General features: G+C 38.1%; 1 protein-coding gene across 1 annotated transcript in view; it reads left to right on the plus strand.

Annotated features, from left to right (window-relative positions):
• Nucleotides 1–26,357, plus strand: part of PREX2 (phosphatidylinositol-3,4,5-trisphosphate dependent Rac exchange factor 2) — a 293,528-nt gene that overhangs the window by 207,911 nt on the left and 59,260 nt on the right. The window contains 3 exon segments of the mRNA NM_001192526.2: nt 3,562–3,664; nt 10,035–10,178; nt 19,976–20,090. Of these exon segments, the coding sequence (NP_001179455.1) occupies nt 3,562–3,664; nt 10,035–10,178; nt 19,976–20,090 (362 nt within the window).

Raw genomic sequence — 26,357 nt, forward strand, 5'->3', positions numbered from 1 at the left:
GTAACTCCAGGTATCTCTTGACTTCCTGCTTTTTCATTCCACTCCCCTATGATGAAAAGGACATCTTCTTTTAGTGTTAGTTCTAGAAGGTCTTGTAGGTCTTCATAGAACCATTCAGCTTCAGCTTCTTCAGCATTACTGCTTGAGGCATAGACTTGGATTACTGTGATATTGAATGATTTGCCTTGGAAATGAACAGAGATCATTTTGTCTTTTTTGAGATTGCACCCAAATACTGCATTTTAGATTCTTTTGTTGGCTATGAGGGCTACTCTATTTCTTCTAAGGGAGAAGAAGTAATTTTTCATTATTATCATTTAATCATTATTTCATTCCTATAGCATATTTTCACCTCTTGTGAAAAGTGTTTTAAGACAAAATAAATATTAATTTCTCCTTGCCTATCAAATAAAAATTACATAAGATCAGTTGCCCACTTCTTAATACATGGTAGGCGTTAAGTGTTTGTTGAATGAATTAAGTAGCTAATGAGGCTTCATTTATATTCTCTTCTTACTTAATACCTGCCATTGGCCTGTTATGTGCTGGTACTTTTATTTGAAAGTAAACCTACAAAGGAATGGGAAAAAAAAACTTGTAATCCATGCATCTAGTAACTGGCTTATATCCAGATTATATAAAGAATCCTTTAAAACTAAAGAATAAGAAGGCAACTCAATTAACAAGCAGGCAGAGAGGATTTGAATGGACATTTTTCCAAACACAGTATAAATGGCGCATGAAAAGATGATCAACATCTTTAGCCACTGGGGACATGCAGATCAAAACTGCATAAGATACTGTGTCACAGAGATGTGGATGAATGTAATCCAAAAGACAAAGATAGGCACAGGCGTTGGCGGGGATGTAGAGAAATTAAAACCCTCATACACTGTTGAAGGGAATGTAAAAGAGAGCAGTCATTTTGGAAAACATTTTGGCAGTTCCTCCAAATGTTAAGCATGGGATTTCCATATGACCCAGAAATTCTACTCATAAGTAATATCCAAGAGAAATGAAAACATATTCTAACAAAAACATGTACACAAATGTTCCTAGAAAAATTATTCATAATAGCTAAAATGTGAAAACAATCCAATTGTCCAAAAACTGAATGATCAGTTGGGGTATATCCACACAATAGACTATTATTAAGCAATAAAAAGGAGTGAGCTACTGATACATGCTACCACATGGATAAACCTTGAAAATATTGTAAGAGAAATAAACCAGTATTATTTGATTACATTATTGTGAAATAATACAAAAGGCAAATTTTAGAGACTGAGAGTAGGCTAGTCATTTCCTGGAGCTAAGGATTGGGGGAAGGTATACGGAGGTTCAATTCTTGTGGGAAAAATATTCTAAAATCAGATGATGGTGACAGTTACACAGCTCTGTATATATACTAAAAGCCCTTGAGCTGTACACTTAAAATGGGTGAAATTTATGACATGTGAGTTGTACTGGTGTCTGATAACCCTCAAGTTGGGCTTCCCTGATGGTGCAGTGATGATGAATCCGCCTACCTGTGCAGGAGACGCAAGTTCGATCCTTGAGTCAGGAAAATCTCCTGGAGGAGAAAATGGCAACCCACTCCAATATTCTTGCCTGGGAAATCTCATGGACAGAAGAGCCAGGCAGGCTACAGTCCATGAGGCCACAAAAGAGTCAGACCTGACTTAGCAACTAAACAACAACAACAATCCTCAAGTTAATTTTTTAAAATTGATTTAAAAAATCCAAAGGTTGTTTAAAAAAGTCTAGGAAACCCATAATCTTTCTATCTCTGTAACAAGAGCATAAAAGTCTCCTAGGACTGTGAAGCGCTCCCGGGGAGCTGCAGTCACTGGCAGTCTATGTGTCTCTGGGTGCTGCTCGCAGTCCTAGGTCCTTGGGTATGACTTTAACCACATCTACGTATTACAATGCCTGTTTGAGACATTTCTTCCTGTGTGTGTATATATTCCTGTTAACTGGAAAAATGCTCATTCTTTAGTCCTGTCCCTACAATTTCAGATTTATAGCATTTTGCTACCCTCCAACGGACTTTAAAAAGTAAGAATCTCATAAACCTTTATCCAGCATTGAGTGTGTACCATCCATTATATTAAGTACCTAACTGAGGTACAAAGTGATGATGCTCTTAACCTTTTGTTACCCATGCTGTCCTTCTTTGGAGTCTGGGGCTGCCTTCATGTTTTTTTTTTTCCCACACAATAGAAATTCTTTACCATCTCCACCCTCTACTTATGCTGCCCCCAAAATATGGTTATAAGCTACAGCAAATTTAAAAAATGAGGACATAGCATGTTAAAATTATTGTTTAAAAGGACCATTGATTTTCTTAAGGAAATAAATTTACCTTTGAAAAAAAAGATGTGTATGATAAAGTTAATTATTCTTTCATGAGGAAATTAGTACAAGACTTTGATACTACACTGATCTGCTAATAGGATGCCCAGAACCCAGTACTAAAAGATGATATGCTGAGATATGCAATTACTTGTTACTAAGTCTGGGTCTTACCTACCTCAACTGTAAAATATAGGAATGAAATGAAAGATTAAAACAAATCAGATTTCATATTCACAACATTCTAGATTGAAAGTGTTGAAGTGTTAGTCTCTCAGATCAGATCAGTCGCTCAGTCGTGTCCAACTCTTTGCGACCCCATGAATCACAGCACGCCAGGCCTCCCTGTCCATCACCAACTCCCGGAGTTCACTCAGACTCACGTCCATCGAGTCAGTGATGCCATCCAGCCATCTCATCCTCTGTCGTCCCCTTCTCCTCCTGCCCCCAATCCCTCCCAGCAATTCTTTGTGACCCCATGAACTATAGCCCACCAGGTTCCTCTGTCCATGGAATTCTCCAGGTAAGAATACTGGAGTGGGTTGCCATTCCCTTATCCAGGGGATCTTCCTGACCCAGGGATTGAATATTGGTCTCTTGGGTTGCAGGTAGATTCTTTACCTTCTGAGCCAACAGGGAAGATTAAGTCCTCATAAAGGCAAGTGAAAATGATTCTTGTCCCCAGGCTCTTTGGAAGAAAAATCATCACATACATGCAAATTGATTTTATCACAGTTTTCCTAAATTGCAAATTGAATAATGCATAGGTTATCTTATTGTAAAATACAATGACCATTATGTACTGTGGCTTTTTAAGAAAACAGTATTTTTACTTTTCAGCTGTTACACTTATAAGATTATAGAGATATGGAGGCAAATAAGGTGTTTATGTGTACACATGTGTCTGTAACTAATAGATAAAATCAGTATAACTAGAATCTAGCTACAAAATAGACTGAAAAATTATTCAGAATCATGTAGACAGTAGAGGAAAAGACAAACATGAAGCTACAAGAGAAACTTGTAAATCTGAGGATTAGTTCATTTCATTTTAGGCAATAAGTTCTTAGGTATGTTGATAATGTGGTTTGTATGTAAATAAAACACAAGTGAAGCTAGTTTTGGTCTGGGGATGTTGTGTTATGTTATGTTATGCTCTGTCTCAAACAATCCAACCATATCATGTATTGTTTTTCTTCTCTCTAGACAGATGAACAAGCCATGCTAGAAGACACACTGGTTGCACTGTTTGATTTGGAAAAGGTTTCTTTTTACTTTAAACCATCAGAAGAGGAACCACTGGTTGCAAGTAGGTAGTTAAATATTTCATATGTGTTTTATAAGATTTATTTTGTTATCAAACAATATATGGCAAAACTTGGATATGAATATATTTGATATGAAGATTAAGTTATATATAAAATATTATTTTTAATGTAAATAATAAAACCAACTGGGGAAGTGATAAAAAGTATATATACATTAAATCTACACCTAATTTTATATTTATGTTTTTATCTCTTAGTTTGACCTCTAAAACTTTTTTGGAGTGTGTGCAGCAAATTTTGTGCTACTCAAGATTGTCTTTTCTTTCTTTTTTGTTATTGTGATAAAATATACATACCATTCGGAGAAGGCAATGGCACCCCACTCCAGTACTCTTGCCTGGAAAATCCCATGGACAGAGGAGCCTGGTAGGCTGCAGTCCGTGGGGTCGCGAAGAGTCAGACACTAACTGAGGGACTTCACTTTCACTTTTCACTTTCCTGCATTGGAGAAGGAAATGGCAACCCACTCCAGTGCTCTTGCCTGGAGAATCCCAGGGATGGGGGAGCCTGGTGGGCTTCCGTCTATGGGGTCGCACAGAGTTGGACACGACTGAAGCGACTTAGCAGTAGCAGCAGCATACATACCATTAAATTTACCATTTAATCAGTTTCGATGTACAATTCAGTTTGTTCAAAATGTTGTGCAACCATTTCCACCATCCGTCTGCAGAGCTTCTTCATCCTCCCAAACAGAAACTCCATATGCATTAAATAGTAATTATCTTCCTCCCTTTCTCCAGTCCCTGCTAACCTTGATTCTACTTTCTGTCTCTGAATTTTATAAATGGGTTGATAGAACATTTGTCCTTTCTGCTGTTTTTTTTTTCATGTCAATATTTTTTAATAAAAGAACTGCCCTAATATTTCCAGCTATGTAGATAATCTCTGAGGCATCCAAAGCTTTTGCTCTAACATGTAACAATTATATAGCAGAAATGACTGTATTGGGTTTCCACGGCTCCTCTTCAAATGATCCTGTAAAGAATGTGTTAGCAGGCAATATACTGGAGCATTTAGAACCAGTAATACACAGAGACCTAAGTTATGCTCACATTGTATAACATTTAGATCAAATCAGTTGAGAAAGGCATTATAATTGTTTGATCTGACAATAATTGATAAAATTTATAATTTAATTCTGAAGGAGTAGACACATATTTTACATTTTTGCTAGCTTAAAAGTACAAATCAAAGGTTATTTTATCCATGTCAAAAATTTTAATGTGTACAAATATAATCATATTAACTATTTTGATTCACTTATTCATCCTGTACAGTTTTCAAGATGGCAAAACTTTTTCCTGTCTTGTTCATTGTTGTATCTCCAGTACCCAAGAGAGTGCTTGGAACAAAAAGGACAATGTTTTTTTTCAAGGAGATGAATGAACAAATGTCAATTCAGTTTATAGAGTGCAGCAGGCAGAAAGGTTTTATGGTTATAAAAGTAGAAGGAAAAACAAACTTGTGCATAATGAAGAAAAAAATTTCGACAGAACTTGGTTGTATCTAATGTTGCAAAGAAGTTATGAAATTCAATTGAAAGATTGAAATGTATCCCTTTCATTTAGCAATTTGCCATTGTTAAGCCTAACAAGGGCATTGTTTTTAGAAATCTACATTCAGAGAAATAGTTCTTTAGTTTCTGCAAGTTATCATCATTTATAAACCACTTCAACATTGTCACATATAGGTTTAAAATGTGTCTATCGGGCCAAGAAATCTTTTAGCAGTTTGTTATTTTTCTGGTTCTTGTCTATCTGTAAGTATAAGGATCCTATGAATTATGGTAGAAGCTCTGTATCTTCAGAACTTGGAAAGGTTTTTATTTATTTTCACATTTCCAATATCTAGTACAATAAATAGGGACTCAATAAATATTCATTTAATTTGTTATCCAGGAATGATAATCGTTTATCAAAAATTTCTAAAATGCCTACTATGGCAAAGCACATTTCCAGGTGCTGGGTAGAGTAGAGGACTAAGCAGACAGAGATAAATATTACAGGAAATAAAAGAGTTAATTTGATAATAAATTAGGAGATAATAATATGACTGCATGAAGGGACATAGAAAAGAACAAAGAAGGAAAATAAAGGGGCGGGTGAAAGGTTGCCTGTGAATAACGTGCTAGGGAGGGAAGCATTCTAAGACGGAGGGTGAAGACCAGAAACAAGTCATACAGACAGAGTTATCTCTCAGGAATTGGTTCCAGGAACCTCTCAGATACCAAAATCCACGGATGCTCAAGTATTGTATAAAATGGTGTAGTGTTTGCAGGTAACCTATGCACATTCTCCTGTATACTTTAAATTATCTCTAGATCACTTAGAATACCAATATATTAATAAGTGCTCTGATGTAAATACCAGTGTAAATGGTCAAAATGTTGCTGCTGCTGCTAAGTCGCTTCAGTTGTGTCCAACTCTGTGCAACCCCATAGACGGCAGCCCAACAGGGTCCCCCGTCCCTGGGATTCTCCAGGCAAGAATACTGAGTGGGTTGCCGTTTCCTTCTCCAATGCATGAAAGTGAAAAGTGTAAGAGAAGTCACTCAGTCGTGGCCGACTCTTAGCGACCCCATGGACTGCAGCCTACCAGGCTCCTCCATCCATGGGATTTTCCAGGCAAGAGTACTGGCATGGGTTGCCCTTGCCTTCTCTGCAAAATGTTGCTGATCAGAAGCAAATTCAAATTTGCTTTTTGGAGCTTTCTGAAAATTTTTTTTTGGACATGCAGTTGGTCGAATCTGTGAATGCAGAACCCGTGAATGTATTTCTGCATCTGTGAATGTAGAAATTCAGTAAAGGGCCTACTTTATTTGGGAGAAGGGTGTTCCAGGTCCACTGAAACAATGAGAACAAAGACCCCAAGGTGGGAGCGTGTGTGACACATTCTGGGGATAGGAGGGAGGGCTGTGTGGCTGGAGCAAAGTCAGAGAGGGGAAAGGAGAAGGGGCTGAGGACAAAGAGGAGGCCACATCTTTGAATGAGCTTTGCCTTTCTCATTGAGCCACTGAGCAGGGGAATGGCACATACTAAATAAAGGCAGCCTGTGCTGCTGTGCTGCTGCTGAGTGGACCTTACCAGGCAAGGGCAGAAGCAGAGAGACCACTTAGGAAGGCCTTGCAGTGACCCAGGTGAGAGATGATGGTGACTTGACCTTGAGGGTAGCTGTGGAGATGGGAAGTGGTTCATCCTGTATGTATTCAATTATGAGGGCAGAGAGAATAGAATCTTATTAAAGTTTCATCTCCACTGATAAATGAGAGAGCACAAAAACATGAATTACAATGTTAGGGATTTAGGCTGTATTCTGGCGGGTGTTTGGTAAAGGGGATTATTTGATAAGGATAATATTATTTGGGCAAATTGTACAGTCTTCTGTGGGCAGATATAGAATATATTTTCATTTACTTGAATAATGTAGGAATAATTTCACTACAAGGCAGAGAAACTCTATTTTCACAATATAACCTGATACTTTTTCTTTTAAATTTTGCCTGAGGAACCATGACCTCAAAGGAGCATGTTGTCCATGATTCAAATATGACATTACTGGTGAATGGTCTGTTGAGTAAACTGGAGATGAACCAGTATTTTAAGCTTGATAGAATATTTACTGTACAGCCGTTATGAGAGATTTAACTTTGGCATATTGAAATACATACTAAATATTAAAAGTAATTGAGACCATGTACATAATATTTTGACATTATATAAATAACATTATAAATGTAGACACAATAAACACAAAAATTGTGCTATATTGTGTGGCAGTACATTTTTATATATTTCCCTTGAAGCATAATCTCAACTTTTGAAGTTAGTTCCCCAGTGACAAGTCAGTTCCAAGGCTATGATACTAGGTATTCTAAGCAAATTTAAACTGTTATGATAGTATAGTTATTATTTTGAGTTGTTTTAAGAAAGAAGAGAATTATTTATACCCAAGTGTCATCACATCATATTGAAATAGTGTAAGAAAACTAGAACTTTTTTATTAACTGCATGTGATTTAATCTTTCTGTAAGCCTAGAAGCAGAGGGGTCAGATTGACTAATTTGCATCACTGTGATGAAGACTAGTTGGCTGAGTGTCTATAAGGGAAGGACTGAGTCCAGAGGGTTGGAAACATGAAGCATATAGAGAACACTGGGCCTTGACATCAAGAAATCAGAGTTCATATCCGGGCTCCATTCTCATCTGCAAGCATGAGAATATTAGCTTTCCCTGACTCATGGGATTGTGAGGCTTAAAGAAAATTATGTATTTGAAAGTCTCCAGCACTATGTAAGGCTTACGATAGTATTCAGTAAATATTTGAGGCCACTGTCTCTGCTTTATTAATCTGTGTCCTTTTAAAAAAGCTCCATTTAGCATTATTCACAGTCTTATTTTTGCATTAAAGAACAATAAGATTCTGAAGAAAAATGCAAGCCAAGCAAGTAGAACTGAAATATCTGGATTAAAGATATTTCATTTTCTTTGAACAAATAATTATAAGGTGTATATAACATGCTTGGTACTGAACCAAGTTCTAGGGATATAATATTGATTAAGTAAAATAAAATCCCTGTTGGCATGGACCTTAGCTACTAGTGAGAGATACAAAGGAATAAATGGGCACTCTGACCCACTTTGGTATAGAGAAAGTACAAAATATTTCCCATGTTATATGATGTAACTAGTGAAAATGAAGGTGTTAATTGCTGTTATATCCAACTCTTAGCGATCCCATGGACTGTAGTCTGCCAGGCTCCTCTGTTCATGAAATTCTCCAGGCAAGAATGCTGGAGTGGGTGGCCATGTCCTCCTCCAGGGGATCTTCCCAACCCAGGGATAGAACCGAGGTCTCAAGTCTCCTGCATTGGCAGGCAGATCCTTTACCACTAGCATCGCCTGTACTTTTACATATGTAGCAAATACCTTGAGGAAAAGTCTTTCACATAGCACTCTTAGTTTTAACCACATTTTAGATTTAGTATACTTGATCATTTTCAATCATTTTTCAGTTTCCTAATTCCTGGTGTTGCATCTTTATTTGTGCTTTGCTAACCCAGTAATATGATACTGCTGCATTCTCATTTTCCTTCCAATAACATTATCCATTTGGAAATACAGAGATTGACTATGTTGGAACTAAGGGATAGAATTTAACAAAATTATAATATATATGAAAGACATTGTATGGAAAGGGGAACTAGAAGATACAACTATTTTGTATATTTTAATCTTTATTTAATATTCATGCATCTTTTTTCTTTAATTTTAGTACCAGAAAAAAAAAGAATTTTCCTACTCATTAAAATGCACTTAACTTCTTAATCTTCAACTGTGAAATTTGTTTATTCTCTTTCTTAACCTCAATTTCTTCATGTCTCCCTTAAAAAAAAAAAAACAAAAAATAACCATAATTATATGGTATAAAAAGAAATTGTAGATGTTAATACAATAAGTCCTCTATTGATATGCAGAATTAGATACGTTTAGTAAGAAACCTGGAATCTGTGATCACTTATGGTATTTAATCTTGAGCTCTACTTTTATACAGTTTTATTTCAAGAAGCAAGGTAAAAATAATATTGAGTCAAGAACATATATTAAATACTTACTCTATTTTGGCCTTAATTTTAAACTGGTTAATGTGACTATTGTAGCCTTTTAGGAAGAGTTTGCATTCTTTTTTAATGAAGTGGAAGTTATTTGTCACGGACAAGTATCGTAGTAAGAAGGATTTATGATAACACTGTGAAATAGTACTGCAGCATTCCAGCTTTTCAAGTTGGTTGGAGTTTTGTTGTGAGTAATTAAATTTAGGATCTTTGAAAGCAGCTAAAAGAGTTTAAACAGATAATGTCTAATGACTGTCAGGCAGGGACAGAGGTAATGCATTTTTGATCTGGTGCTCAGAGAGTGGAGTTTGCAAAACCCGTGCTAATTTTGATAATGGTTGCTATGCACTCAGTTTCTTGCACACTACTTCACAAGTGTACCCCAAGGAGTCATCGTGACTAAAATATGAATGAGGCAGCTGCCTTGGGAGATTTTGATTCCAAACCACGTGTATCTAAACTTCTCATTTAGTTAACTGAGACATCTGGTGTGTCAAAGTGTAGCGAAGTTTTCTGTTTCAGAATTTTATATACAGTACAATAATAAATCTGTTGCATTAGCTAATGAGAACCTGATTTAATACTCTTTCACCAAATAGTGCTGTTAAGTATTCCAAACCTGAACTTAATATAAATGGGTACTTTTAATGTAAAGTAATTGATGAATACTAGTTTTTAACAAACATGCTATATAACATACCCTGATAATAGGAAGTAATATAACATTAAATGTCATTTTAGATGTTCCTCTTACTTATCAAGCAGAAGGAAGCCGGCAAGCTCTGAAAATTTACTTCTACATTGATAGTTACCATTTTGAACAACTGCCTCAACGGTTGAAAAATGGAGGAGGGTTTAAAATTCATCCTGTTCTTTTTTCACAAGGTAATTGCTTTTTTTTTAAACTTCATGTACTTAGATTATTTTATCAGTTGTTTAAAAGAAATGTAATAATAACCATCATTCTTTTTCACGAATTCAAAAGTTTATTCTGAATACTTAGTATATTTCCTTGTGCGACCGTCTGTTAAGGAAAAATCGTGTCTGGTATAAATATTTATCAAGTAGAATTGCAACATTATTTATAATAGAGAAGACACGAGTGGCTTAAATAAAGATAAATTAATTTGCCTTAAATAAATTATTGTAAATCCATTAACATAAGGTTAAAATATTTTATGAGATAGAAAAAGTTCGATAGTATACAGATTACAAAAAAATGTATATACTCAATTATGTCATACATGTATGTATATACTTATATATATATAATGTTTTCAATACCATTGGGTGATTAAATTGTTGATTTTTTATTCTTTGAGTTTTTTTGCATTATGTTAATTTTGTCAGTAAAAATGTATCCCTTTTATAAATTAAAAAAAATTGTTTTGGCAAGTGAACAATGAGTGTTAACCGCAGTAGAAAAAATTAAGATTGACATGAATAAGAAGATTCTTGCGGTGAACTGATTTCCCAGGGAAGGTCCTGAATCTTTTTAATCTTTGGAGTCACAAAAGCCAGAAAGATCAGAAATCCAGAATACTGTATAGTTTCTTTTTGTCTATGATTTTTTTAAAAAAGATTCATGCTGTGGTCACAAGATTTCTCTAAGTGGTACCACAGAATACTACATTTTTTCTTCTTTTGAGTTTTCAAGACTGCTTTGGTTTTGCTTTGGAATTTTTTTTAATTTTATTTTAAATAAAATAGAATAGAGGAATAAAATCAATTTTGCTAACTGAAGAACTGACAGTCATGTGAAATCTAAATTCACTACCTAGTGAAAATTCTGCTTTGTACCTCCTGCATGTTATAATTCTAAAAGATAGATTGAAATGAAGTGAAATCGCTTAGTCGTGTCCGACTCTTTGTGACCTCATGGACTGTAGCCTACCAGGCTCCTCCCTCCATGGGATTCTCCAGACAAGAGTACTGGAGTGGGTTGCCATTTCCTTCTCCAGGGGATCTTCCTGACCCAGGGATCGAACCTGGGTCTCCTGCATTCCAAGATAGATTACCCTTCCTTCAATTGCTATAGTTTAAAAACAATGTTATTGTTGTTGTTCAGTCCCTAATCATGTCCGAACTCTGTGACCCCATGGACTTCAGCACTCCAGACCTCCCTGTCCTTCACTATCTCCCAGAGTTTGCTCAGACTCATGTCCACTCAGTTGATAATGCCATCCAACCATCCTCTGTCAACCTTTTCTCCTGCCCTCAATCTTTCCCAGCATCAAGGTCTATTCCAGTGAGTCAGCTCTTCGCATCAGGTGGCCAAAGTATTAGAGTTTCAGCTTCAGCGTCAGTGCTTCTAATGGATATTCAGGGTTGATTTCCTTTAAGACTGACAGATTTGATCTTGCAGTCCAAGGGACTCTCAGCACCACAATTTGAAAACATCAGTTCTTTGGTGCTCAGCCTTCTTTATGGTCCAACTCTCACATTCATACATGACTACTGGAAAAATCATAGCTTGGAGTATTCATACCTTTGTCAGCAAAGTGATGTCTCTGCTTTTTAATACACTGTCTAGACTTTTCATAGCTCTTCTTCCAAGGAGCAAGTGTGTTCGAATTTCGTGGCTGCAGTCACCATTCACAGTGATTTTGGAGTCCCAGAATATAAAATCTGTCACTGTTTTCACATTTCCGCCTTCTAATTTCCATGAAGTGATGGGACTAGATGCCATGATCTTAGTTTTTTGAATGTTGAGGTTTAAGCCAGCTTTTTCACTCTCACTCTCATCAAGAGGCTCTTTAGTTCCTCTTCACTTTTTGTCATTAAAGTGGTATCACTTGCATATCTGAGCTTGTTGACATTTCTCCTGGCAATCTTGATTCCAGCTTGTGAGTCATCCAGCCCAGCCTTTCTCATGATGCACTCTGCAGAAGTTAAGTAAGCAGGGTGACAACATACAGCTTTGACATACTCCTTTCCCAGTTTGGGAACCAACCAGTCTGTTGTTTCATGTCCTGTTCTAACTGTTGCTTCTTGACCTTCATTCAGGTTTTTAGGAGGCAGGGAAGGTGGTCTGGTATTCCCATCTCTTTAAGAATTTTTCACAGTTTGTTGTGATCCACAGAGTCAAAGGCTTCAGCATAGTTATTGAAGCAGAAGTAGATGTTTTTCTGGAATTCCCTTGCTTTCTCTATGATCTAGTGAATGCTGGCAATTTGATCTGTAGTTCCTCTGCCTTTTCTAAATCCAGCTTGTACATCTGGAAGTTCTCAGTTCACAAAAAACAATGGCTACCTCAAACAGACACTTGGCAAGAATGCATTTAAGCTGAGAAAAATTTCAGCAAAGAGATCTTAGGAGTTACTAGAAGGTGTTTTCATTTATGTGGTAGAGTCCATATAGGTGAACAGAATCTACAATGGAAAGAAATAAAAAAAGAAATTGAGCAAAAATACACCTTTGGAACTAGGATAGGAGAATAGGTTAGCCTAAAATATGTGAAAAGGCATTACAGAGATCATAAGATTTAGAAGAAAGAAAAGGCTACTGGTCTGGAATGTTCACTTTTATAGCATTTAAGCAGACCATGCACTTGTTAAAGGACCTTCCTTTCATTTCCTTTCTTTCTCTCGTTTTAAAAATTTTGTCTTTGAAGTCATTCTTGAGATGACAGATGGCATTAATCATCTCTTCTAAAAAAGTGATTACATTTGTGACACACAACCATAAATAGCTGAATATCATACCCAGCAGCCAATATGCACAGGGAAAGAATTATTTTGCAAGGAGTCTCTATTTTATAATTGTGGCTAAAGCTAATTTAAAAAGAATCCCTAAATATATATGATTTCAGTGAGTACAATATTGCTTTTACAATGTAATGTAAAGAAAAGCTTTCACAAACATTAGGTTTTAGTATTCACACAGCAGTAAAATATGAAAAATGATTTGAAGAGTCGATAGTGGAAATTCTTCTGCCATGGAGGTCACAGATAGGTAAAGAAGACTGGAAGGGAATCTGTCTCATTAACAATCTGTCAGTGATAAGGTTGTTTATTTAAAGGAGATGCAGAGGTTCCTCTGCACTCACAGAACTCCCATGAGGAATCATTAGTTGTTCTGAGTTTTCATCAGCTCAGAGAGAAGCACAGGAAATTCAGCCCCAGCTTGAGTAGAGATTACCATCTGGTAATTGAACGTGGTGGTAAATGGAAGGGATTCCAAATAGAGTCTATTCCTGGGATGAAAGTTTATTTGAAGGGTTTTCATTTTGTGGGTACATGAGTCTTTGCTAGCAAATATAAAAGAATAAAGTGGATGAATTTGAAGTTTTCCTGGAAAATGTATTAGAATCAGCCCTTCTAACTTTGTGCATGCGTGCTAAGTCCGCTTCAGTTGTGTCCAACTCTTTGCAACCCGATGGGCTGCAGCTCACCAGGCTCCTCTGTCCGTGGGATGCTCCAGGCAAGAATACAGGAGTGGGTTGCTGTGCCCACCTCCACGGGAACTTCCCTACCCAGGGATCGAACCCACGTCTCTTATGTCTCCTGTATCAGCAGGCAGTTTCCTTACCACTAGTGCCACCTGGGAAGCCTTCCTAACTATATGGTCCATAGTAGACGGTGCTAAGTAAATGGCTTGTTGTTGTTTAGTCGCTAAGTTGTGTCTGGCTCTTCTGTGACCCCATGGATTGTAGCCCACCAGGCTCCTCTGTCCATGGGATTTCCCAGGCAAGAATACTGGAGCGGGTTGCCATTTCCTTCTTCCCAACCCAGGGATAGAACCTGCGTCTCCTGCATTGGCAGCTGAATTCCTTACCACTGAGCCACATGGGAAGCTCACAAGTATATGGTACCAAGGCCAACATACTTGTAAGAAGCAGCAAATGTCCTGACTTGTTGTTTTTCTTGTCTGCATGGATCCTTGGGCAGAGGAGGGTACTCTGATGTATGAGGTGCCCTGCAGAGATCAGACCAACTAGTAAATCAGGAATTCCAGAGTTGGAGGCCAGTAAGGTACCCTCTAGGGAACATCCGTTGCTGAAAACCAGAGCTGCTGAAGAACAAGAATCTAGGCAGCCAAAATGACAAAAAGACAGATTTCCAAGGTTAGGAACACAGAAACAGCCAGACAGAAAAATCAACACAAAGCATAACCAAAACACCAGAAGATGGAGATCACAGTGAAGCAGTCTTCTAGAATAACTTCCTACAAGCCAGACAATGAATCCTGTCGGGATTCATGAGCCCTTGGATACAGCAAGTGACTATAAACTGAGTGAAAATGGGAGTTCAAGGGAGATAGACACCCAGGGTGCCTGGCTTGCTATCGTGCAGTCTTGCAGTGCTTCTCAATGCTGGCTGCCCTTCAATCATCTTGGGAATATTTTAGAAAACACCCGTGCTTGGTCCCACACCGAACCAATGAAGTCAGAATCTCTGGGAGGTGGTGCTCAAATGTCAGTATATTTCAGAAGCTCTCCAGGTGATTCTAATGTCCCTCAGGACTGAGAAAGCACGGTGCGATGTGGATTATAAATCACTGTGCAATTACACAGACTTTCTGGTGGTGCAGTGGTAAGGAAACTGCCTGCCTCCTTGTGGTTTTAATTGGCACTTCTCCAATGGTGAGCGACATTGCCCATCTTTCACCATATGTAAAATAGATAGCCAGTGGGAGTTTGATGTCTGATGTAGAGCACCCAAAGCCATGGCTCTGTGACATCCTGGAGAGATGGGGTGAGGAGGAAGGTGGGAGGGTGGAGAGGACATGTTTACTTATGGCCAATTCATGTTGATGTATGGCAAAAATCATCACAATTTTGTAATGTACAATTACTTTTGTAAAGTAATTATCCTCCAATTAAAAACAAGTCCCCCTGCCAATGCAAAGATGCAAGAGCTGAGAGTTCGATCCCTGGATCTGGAAGATCCCCTGGAGGAGAAAATGGCAACCCACTCCAGTATTCTTGCCTGGAAATTTCCATGGACAGAGAAACCTGGTGGGCTACAGTCCATGGGGTTGCAAAGAGTCAGACATGACTGCACACACACACATGCAGGTATCCAGTTCATCTTTGCTTAAGTAGCTGAGTCCATTTCACGGTGTTGACACTTCTAGATTCTGGGGAGCTAGGGCAGTGAGAACTGAGCCCTTGTGCTTCTGCACTGTTAGATCATTAGGACTCGGGCTACACAAAGAAAATGTAATTTCGGCTGGACAGTTGTTATCAGAACAGGCTGAAGATGCCCTAGAGAGCTGACCACTGAGGGATGCCTTCTGACAGTCATAGCAGCTGGAGAATAAGCCTTTCGTTTTGGAAAGGGGATGCGAGTGGGTGGCTCTAGAACATCTGCCTCGGTTCACATCTTGCATCTTCAGATCCATTCCTTTGTCTAGGGAGGGTGTCCTTCATGACTGTGATGGGCCTCTGTTCCTGGGAGGACAATTTAGCAGCATGTTAATGGGACAAACTGGGGGGCTTCCCAAGTGGCTCAGGAGTAAAGTATCCTGCCAGTGCAGGAGATGCAGGAGACATGGGTTCAATCCCTAGCTTGGGAAGAACCTTTGGAGGCAGGTTCTTGGATCCATGTATTCTACTTCTTTGGGACACGACATCAGATGAAAGTTTTTGTTTGTTTGTTTGTTTGTTTGTTAGGTATATATTGTGCCCAGCAATATAGCATCCCTTTCTTATAAAGTGTTAAGTACGTACTTCCTAGGTCTCTGATAGTAATTTTCCTTAAACTAAATGGAATATTCGATGCTGGTTCTTTCTCCACATGCACATTCTTGGGGATATTTGATTTCTTCACTTCCTGTGCAAAAAGCTGGCACACAAAACTGTTGCTCTTAACTTCTTGAAAAGGTATTACCTCAAAAAAATAAAAGATATTACCTCTTTGAACATAATTAAAATCACCCAGAAACTTGAGTGCTCTCTCTCTTTTAAATAAAAGGGAGCAGTCTGTTATAAACACTGTCAGTTTCTAAGTTACATTTTTTTTTTTTTCCTGGAAAACTCTTCTTAAGGTTCTTTAAAAGGTGCATCCTTTAGTTTTCCATTGGGGTTTTTGCAGAGTATGTATAAACAGAATATGTAATAGCTTTTTAGAAAGGAAGAACAGTTCCCAGAACTGAAATTTCCTCCAAGTTAAGAGTGGGTCTTTATGAGCGTGAGCACCCACATCTCTTTACAAGGTAGCACAGCCTTTCCCAGTGTTGGTCACAGTAACAGATAAAACTTGCCTTCTTTACAAATGCTGTGGCCAGTTCTGAAGAATTCTGACCATTTCTGGGGATTTGTAACAGTCCATATGTAATGTCTTTTTTAACTAGTGCAATTCTTTTGTGCTATCAGAAGAGGGTGTTAGTTGAAACTATTCTTAAAATTGTTACTCAGAGGCTCCATATTTTTTTCTGATCAATCTTTTCCTGGAAAAGCTGTGAAATGTATTTTGAGTGAGTGGAAGAAAGGCTCATTTTCAGTCTTAGATAATTTAATCTATAATTTTCTAACTTTTTTTTTACTGACTATACCTGCTTTTAAAATAATGTTTTGCTTCTAAATTCAAAAGTAGTAGGACTAAAACAAGCTAACAAACTCAAGTAGTGTTTTAAATATTGCTTTCAATTAAGTGCTCTTAAGTAAGTTAATGTTTATTCAACCAAATTTGTTGGTACTATTTTAAAATATTTATTCCACCAAGTATGTCAAGACTATTCAACCAACTATGCCTGTACCAGTTAGACTTAATTGTCTAAATAAGAAATTAGACAAGGAAATGCTAAGGAAGGGTCAGACTTTGAAGTTTGGATTTTATTATATATTTAACCTTTTTTCCTGCTGAGAATACAAATTTAGTTTGGTATATGTCATTCTATTTTCTTTTTTAAAAAATATAACCAAGTTGTTCACCTAAAATAGGGAATGTTGTTCTCCTTTCTCTACTTTGCCATACAAAGTTTACTTTTTAAACATAAAACTCATTTTTTGGGGGTTCATTTCCCTATATTGTTGAGACTCCTGGCAACATTTTAAACTCTTTTCTTATTGTTTTTAAATTTATATAATTGTGAATTGTAACTGTTCTGAATTTGAAAATATCTTAAGAAATATAAGGAACATTTGTTTCTCTATTTGTAACAAGCTTTTAGAGCAGGACTGGACATTCTGGACAAAGCTGAGTCATCAAGACTTTATAGAAACTAGATCCCAGAGGTTTTCTTGTTCCCTCGCACTGTCAACCCCCTGCCTCCTGTCCCATTACCCTTTCCTAGTGTCACCTTCCAATCTTCTTGGCCTTAAATCACAAACTGAAACATCCTTGCGTGGATCCTCCTCTTAGTTGGAACCAAACTTCCTGTTTGGCTAGGCTCACTCATCCATCATCTCCACCTGTTGTGGAAATAGAAGTAGATCATGCTTGTGGGGCACAGGTCACCTAGTGCATAAAATACATTCAGTTAGTGATAAGAATAGTCATGGGCTCTCTTAGGTACTGTTATTTAATGTAATTGTTTCCCAAGTACCTTTATCAGTAGGTGGTCATGTTTTCCATTTCACAAATAAGAAACCTGAGGATCTTAGATAGTAATTAACATGCCCAAGGTCACACAGCTACTAAGCAGTGGAAGTTATGGTTTTACTCCAATGCAAGGGTTTTCACTATTAGCTTTATAATCAGAAGAGGAATGCACAGTGAAATATGACTATTGACAGGCTGAATCTTCCTGGAATAGTGGCCTTTCACAAATAACACTCTTAATGAAAGGGAATGTCACATGTATTTGAGGATTGTTTTATCAGGGAGACCTCCTTATATTTCTTGTGTGTATGCAGGCCCAGAAGCTTACTGAACCAGTTGCAAATATTCTAATGAACACAGAATTCATTAGGAATAAACAAATAAATAATCCTTGAAAGAAGCCCACAAATTCAATTTTCTGTACTGAAGTAAATGTTAGGAAGCTTTCTCTCTAATTTTCCACAAATGATTTGCTCAGTTATAGACCAATAATGCCATTCAAAAAAAAAAAATTAAATTTAGCAATACTCTAAAAATTTTGTCATTTCTTCAATGTCCTAAAAATCTGATTACTTTAGAAAACAGCACAGCTAAAATTAGCAGTGCCTTTTCTGTCTTTGCCCCAAAGTGGTAATGTTTTTGTCAATTTGAGGAAACATTATTATTTAGTTTAGAGACTATGGCATTTAGCAGTTTTGAAAGATTATTTTTTTTATCCATTTTGAATTAGTCTGCTGAAAATTGCGGCTCATTAGTGGTAACAAGTTCAAGGGGAAATAATTTGCATTTCCAAATTGGATCCATCGCCATTCCTGTTGCTGGCAGCCTCTTGAAAGGGAATCTTGTATTTCTAGGCACTTTCCTGTGATTCATTTCCTCTCCAAAAGGTTAAAAATACCACTGTGTAAAGTCTAAAGGAAGAAGAAACACTTAACTAAAAATGTTAGTTATGAAAGAAATCTATATTAATCAAAGGCATTTGAAATTATTGGTTTTACATATATATAAATATGTTTTAGCTTATTTATTTATTTCCTTAAACGTTTCTCCATAAATGGTCCCTTTTTGGTCAGAGTATAATTGCTTTACAATGTTGTGTTAGTCTCTGCTGTACGGTGAAGTGAATCGGCTGTGTGTATACATACATTGCCTCCCTCTTGAGCCTTCCTCTCACCCCACCTCCATTCTACCCCTCAAGGTCATGACAGAGCTTATTTATTTCGAACTGAATTAACTGACCATTGAACTAGAGGTAGTATTCTAACAGTTCTCTTTATCTGTACTTCTTGTTTCATAATTTAGTTGCAACTGCAAGAGAATATTAATATACATGGAGACAGACAAATTCAAATTTTTACTCGTTATGTTAATACACATTTCTGCATCTCATACCTAGCTATATGCATGTGTATATATGGTGTGTGTTTATATGTGTATATATACATTTAAGCGTTTATATATATGTATGTTGTGTTGTTTAGTCATTTAGTCGTGTCCAACTCTTTGGTGACCCCATGGTTGTAATCTGCCACGCTCTTCCGTCTGTGGGATTTCCCAGGAAAGGATACTGGAGTAGGTTGCCATTTTCTCCTCCAGGGTATCTTTCCCACCCTGGGATTGAGCCGGTATCTCCTGCATTGGCAGGCAAATTCTTTGCCACTGAGCCATGAAGGAAGCCATGAAGTTTGAGTATAAATAATATATATGTGTAAATATATATGAAGTTTGAGTTCAGCTTCACAAAAACATGTACAAAACTTTTTTAAAAATAGAAGACAAAATTTTTTTTAAGTTCTTTTCTTTTCATCTGTCTTGGCTAGGCTGGGTCTTCATTGCATGGGCTTCTCTAGTTGCAGCACTGAGGCTTAGTTGTGGCATGTGGGATCTTAGTTCCCCAACCAGGGATAAACCTCGGCCCCCTGCATTGGGAGCACAGAGTCTTCCTAACCGCTGGACCACCAGGGAAGTCCTGACAGTTTAAATTAGAAATTACCTTTGCCTACTTACTAAAGATAATTGCCAAATGTTTGAGCCCAAGAATGATTTTTATCTGTTTTTGGACTGGTTTAACCTTATTTCTTGTATATGTGGTCATATTTGGTGCTATTCAATGCATTTACTAATAATAAGATGACACTAAATGTAGAGAACTGAGTTATACAGTCACATGAAGAGTACATTTACTTGTTTTCACAGCACTGGAGAGCATGGAAGGATATTATTATAGAGACAATGTTTCAGTGGAGGAATTTCAAGCTCAGATAAATGCAGCCTCCTTGGAAAAGGTCAAACAGTACAACCAGAAGCTCAGGTATGTCATTGTTCAGTTTTAAAAAAGGTTTTCATATTGTAACAAGAGCAGATGAATAGAGCTTTTGCAATTATTCGTTAGATGATTAATCATGATATTTCTTTTGATATAAAGTCCTCTTCTTTAGGGTTTAATATTTCTGATATTCTAATGGGTTCTTTTCTTGCAAATAAGTTAGAAAAAGTTTTAAAACTTTCATACTATTGTCTTAATTTCTTAGGAAGATCAAGAGATTACATATTTAGCAGACCATTATCAGGAAAATAAAACCATTGATCTTTTATAGCAGTGTCTCCTAGGAGATTCAGTGGATTAAAGGTAAAATAGTTTCTTTTATGTACCATTAAACAACAAACAGCCAGTAACTTATACCAATAGGTGAATATGTTTAACACAGAAGATAAAATAAAACAGGTACTGCTTGATATTGGAAAAAGTATCTACTTTCAAATACTTTCAAGTAGCATTGCATTTTATTGTTTTTCCTCTAAAAATCATCTTACTGATATCATTATCAATGGCAGGGAAAAATTAACCACAATAAGTGAAAGGGAAATGTGTTATAATTCAGAAGCTTTAATCTTCAATTAATTATTAGCCTTTGTATTTCCCTTTTATAAATTACTCTTGTAATAGGTCATCTTTTAAAATTATTGACAGATTATGACTTTTATTTTTAAAAGAAAAAAAACTTTGTTCTGCTTTAGGCCTTAGTAAATCAAAAATACTGTTGTTTTTCTTTTTTGTTGTTGTTTTTTTTTTCCGTAATATGGCCAAATCATGAAGATAAATTAATTCCTAAAATTCCTGGTGCAGGAAGGGGTTGGTTCTTGTGGTTACCACCAGTGGGTTGGCTTTGTTTCACTGTGACTGCATCCTCACGATAACCCTGCCTCACACAAACCTGTCCCTTTTCCATGTTTTTTACTCTCTACCATCATTTTATCATCTTTAGCCTCAAAGCCCCCAGTATTTTTTCATTTTCTTTTCCTCCTAAAATCTAGTTGAAGATCCTGATGATTCTCTTAGACTGCTCTAATTTTATTACCTTGTCTAGATCGTTATTTCTCAAAGACATCTAAATAGACTTTCACAGGGAAAAAAATAGTTCTTCTTGAGTTCTTAAATACTGTGTATGTGTGCTTAGTCGTGTCTGACGTTTTGCGACTGCATGGACTGTAGCCTGCCTGGCTCCTCTGTCCGTGGGATTCTCCAAGCAGAAATACTGGATATAAGAATAGGAGGTTGCCATGCCCTTTTCCAGGGAATCTTTCCCAACCCAGGGATTGAACCCACGTCTCCTGAATTGCTGGTGATTCTTTACCATCTCAGCCATCAGGGAAGCTCAAATACTGTGTCTAGATTCCTGGGTCAGAAAGATCTGCTGGACAAAGGGATAGGCTACCCACTCGAGTATTCTTGGGCTTCCCTTGTGGCTCAGCTGGTAAAGAATCCACCTGCAATGCGGGAGACCTGGGTTTGATCCCTGGGTTGGGAAGATCCCCTGGAGAAGGGAAAGGCTACCCACCGCAGAATACTGGCCTAGAGAATTCCATGGACTGTATAGTCCATGGGGTCACAAGAGTCAGACATGACTGAGTGACTTTCACCCTCACTGACTAAGCAATACTGACTTAAGAAGCTAAGTCACATCTTGTGAAGACCTCTCATTTGAGTACCATTAGCACAAAAGATAATTTTTGCTTTCATATCTGATAAAATATAGGTTATCTTTCAAATAAGAATACAAAATTAAAGCAATTCTGTGGAAGCTGTGGGCCCTGACAATACATCCCCCGAGTCCAGTTTGAGCAAACTGGAACTTCCTGACCCAGGGATTGAACCCACATCTCTTATGTCTCCTGCATTGGCAGGTGGATTCTTTACTACTAGCACCACCTCAGAAGCCTTAGAAGTCCCTTAGGAGGATTCTAATATGTTGGTAGAATTGAAAACCAATTCTATAGATCGGGAAGTTGTCAAAGTATGACTACCAGACCAGCATCCCACTAGACCATTGCTTTAGCATCCTCACTCATTTCTGATCTCCGAGGAGCAGTGTTGTTCTAATCTGCTCAGAGTTTTGCTCCCAGATAATAATTTTAACCCACATGTCTGACCATGTCACTCTTCTACTCAAAGCATTTGTTGATTTCTTATTGCTCTCCCCCCACCAAAAAGAGTCACAAACTCCCTTCCCAGGCAGCCAACATCTTTCATGACTTGGCCCAAGACTTCCTTGCTTTCTCTGCCTATGTGCCAGCCAGGCTGTGCTTTCCTCATTTCTAACCAGACCCTTTACTTTCCTTCTCCCCTGAGTTTTCACACATCACTTAGCTTCTGCTTCCTGTATCCCCTGTCTATAAAGCTACTACTCATATGATTCAATGTCCAGCTCTAGGATAGTCTCCTTTGTAAGATATTTTTCATTTATTCTTGGGCTAGGATGAAGCCCTGGGCATTCAGTTTTTCAGAAGTCCCTTACATGCTAAGTCGCTTCAGTCGTGTCCTATTCTTTGCAACCCTATGGAATATAGTCCACCAGGCTCCTCTGTCCATGGGGTTCTCCTGGCGAGAATACTGGAGTGGGTTGCCATGCCCTCCTCCAGGGGATCTTCATGACCCATGGATCGAACCCACGTCTCTTATGTTTCCTGCATTGGCAGGCGGCTTCTTTACCACTAGCACCACCTCAGACGCCCTTAAAAGTCCCTTAGACTCTGATGTGTTACTAGAAAAGTAAAAGTGAAGTCGCTCAGTCGTGTCCGACTCTTTGTGACCCCATGGACTGTAGCCTATCAGGCTTCTCCGTCCATGGGATTTTCCAGGCAAGACTACTGGAGTGGGTTGCCAGTTCCTTCTCTAGGAGATCTTCCTGACCCAGGGATCGAACCAAGGTCTCCCGCATTGTGTAGGCAGACGCTTTTACCATCTGAGCCACCAGGGAAGTCCAATGTGTTACTAGAATTGAAAACCAATTTCATAGATCGGGAAGTTGTCAAAGTATGACCTCCAGACCAGCAGCATCCGTGTCATCTGCAAGCTTGTTAAAAGCATCTCTTGGGTGGACCCCACACTCTGTGTTGGAACAAGCCTTCCAGGTGATTCTCATCAAATCACACTCAAATTTCAGAGCCACTGCCCAAGGCTAAATGAGTGACAGCTCATCCTTTCCCTCTTCCATTTTACTTTATGGCTGTTACAGAATTCAGTTATTATCCCTGATGATACAGTTATGTGTATAGGTTCTTTATCTTCTTTATTCTATTATAAGCTCTTTGAGATGCAGGGTAAGTTTATCTTGCTATTTCCCATTGCATTTATCAAAGTATCTTGTATAGAAAGCTCTCGTAAATATATGTTTCAGTTCAGTTCAGTTGCTCAGTCGTGTCCGACTCTTTGTGACCCCATGAATCGCAGCATGCCAGGCCTCCCTGTCCATCACCAACTCCCATAGTTCACTCAGACTCATGTCCATTATTTAGCTGTAACTGGCAGAGAAAAGTGGGGATGGGGGATAGCCTTTATACACCTATGGGTCTTTTTTAAAAAATACAAATATACACTCATATGCATAAGTATATATTTGATATATATATGTATATATATGTTATATGTATGTATATATATATATATATGTATATATATATGTTCAGCTGCTGCCGAACAATAACAAGAATAGATACATGACAAGATGTTCAAGATTCTTTGTTAAGAAAAACAGCATATGTATTAATTGCATGCTGTCCTCTTAACATAAGAAAATGTTTTAGTGTATCTCTTCCTGAAGAGAGCATTAAAAGTACAGTTCAGTTCAGTTCAGTTCAGTTCAGTCACTCAGTTGTGTCGACTCTTTGTGACCCCATGAATTGCAACACACCAGGCCTCCGTGTCCATCACCAACTCCCGGAGTTCACTCAGACTCAAGTCCATCGAGTCAGTGATGTCATCCAGCCATCTCATCCTCTGTCGTCCCCTTCTCCTCTTGCCCCCAATCCCTCCCAGCATCAGAGTCTTTTCCAATGAATCAACTCTTCACATGAGGTGGCCAAAGTACTGGAGTTTCAGCTTCAGCATCATTTCCTCCAAAGAAATCCCAGGGCTGATCTCCTTCAGAATGGACTGGTTGGATCTCCTTGCAGTCCAAGGGTGTTGGAGTCTTCTTCAACACCACAGTTCAAAAGCATCAATTCTTCGGCGCTCAGCCTTCTTCACAGTCCAACTCTCACATCCATACATGACCACAGGAAAAACCATAGCCTTGACTACAGACTTGGTACAAATCACATGCCCTTGTCACCAGTTGCTGCTGCTGCTGCTAAGTTGCTTCAGGCGTGCCCGACTCTGTGTGACCCCATAGACAGCAGCCCACCAGGCTCCCCTGTCCCTGGGATTCTCCAGGTAAGAACATTGGAGTGGGTTTCCATTTGTCACCAGTTACCTGCTATATATCCTTCTTGCTGAATATTAAATTTCTTTTGCACAGGAAGACAATTACCTTCCTCTTTACTCCTAATAATGCCATTTTTTCCCTGCTGATTTCTTGAGTAAGGGTGTTAATTTCTTCCTTAATTTTTCCTGTTACTTGTAACCTCAAATACTCAGATGTTGCTCTTGAACAATCTGTTCTTGGTTTTCAGACCCAGAGGCTGACCTTGACCATTTCTTTAAAGGCTGTTATTGTCCACGTTAAAAAAAACCTTCAGGGGTCACTAGTTCCTCATGGAGAAGGCAGTGGCACCCCACTCCAGTACTCTTGCCTGGAAAATCCCATGGACAGAGGAGCCTAGTAGGCTGCAGACCATGGGGTCGCGAAGAGTCGGACACGACTAAGCGACTTCACTTTCACTTTTCACTTTCATGCATTGGAGAAGGAAATGGCAACCCACTCCAGTGTTCTTGCCTGGAGAATCCCAGAGACGGGGGAGCCTGGTGGGCCGCCGTCTATGGGGTTGCATAGAGTCGGACACGACTGAAACGACTTAGCAGCGGTTCCTCATAGCTCTAGAGCCTTTTTAACACTTTCACTGAAAACTGTTTCATTCCAAATGTTAATTTACTAACTAGATATCACAAACAAGCGTAAGTAGGTAAATTGGTAAACTGTTATCTTATTGGAAAGCTTTAGATTATCTTCTTGGAAAGCTTTATTGGAAAGCTTTAGATTCTAAAATTCTTTAGATTACAGGTTTCAGAAACAAAACTTAAACAGGCATAAACAAAATAATATGGCTTATATAACCAGTATATCCAGTGACTATGGGTGTTTCAGGTACAGCTGGATCCAGGTATATGGGCTTCAAGATACTCTTTATTTCTCTCTCTTTTTGGTATTCTTGTCCTCTCTGTGGGCTTCATTTTCAGGCAAAGTTGTTTCACTTTTGGGTAGAAGTGGTCACCACAGACCAGTATTGCATTTAGAGAAGAAGAGAAGGTATCCCCACTGTACTCTCCTGCCAACTAAGATTTCCAGCAAAGTACCTGGTCTCATTGACAAGACCTGAGTCATGTGCCTGTTCCTCAGTGGGCTGAGCAGCACAGAAGACCAGTGGGCTGTCACAGAAAGCACAGGGTAAGGATGCTGGACAAGCACAAACACAGGATTTCACATCAGTTATAGAGATTTCTCCAGAACAACAAAGAACAGGTGGAAATTTGCTACTTAAAAGAAAAGATATTGTAGCCATAATACCTACCAATTTTTAAGAACACATTAGAAATCAGTCACAATGCTAGGTGAGTTATGTAGATTATTTAATAAGCCAGTGAGTTCCATATTATCATCTCTATTTTAAAGGGAAGTTGCACAAGTTAACCCAGATAATAAGTGGTGAAAACAGGACTGAAAGACTTTTTTCTCTTTAAAGTCTATAATTTTTTTTTTAACTATATTAGGCCATCTCAGTAAGAGGAGTAAATGGTTTACACAACAAATAAATTTTCTGTTACGAAGTTTTGGTATCAGATATTATCAAGTGCCTCCAATTGCTTTGATTCTGTATCATTTATTCATTGAATGTTCATGAGGTTTCCATTCTTGTGAGAATGGCCAAGATGGAAAATGAATAAGCTAATCCATAAACAATGTATTGTGGATAGTGAAAAGTGCAATGAAGAAAATCTGAAACCAGTTGCTATACTAAAAGAGCAGATTAGTTAGGAAGAACCTAAATATTAGGTGTTATCTGAAAGAAGGGCTTCCCAGGTGGCGCAGTGGTAAAGAATCCACCTGCCAATACTGAAGACTCATATTCAGTCCCTGGGTTG

The sequence above is a fragment of the Bos taurus genome, chromosome 14, assembly GCF_002263795.3.
Source record: "Bos taurus isolate L1 Dominette 01449 registration number 42190680 breed Hereford chromosome 14, ARS-UCD2.0, whole genome shotgun sequence".
NCBI classification, from domain to species: Eukaryota; Metazoa; Chordata; class Mammalia; order Artiodactyla; family Bovidae; genus Bos; species Bos taurus.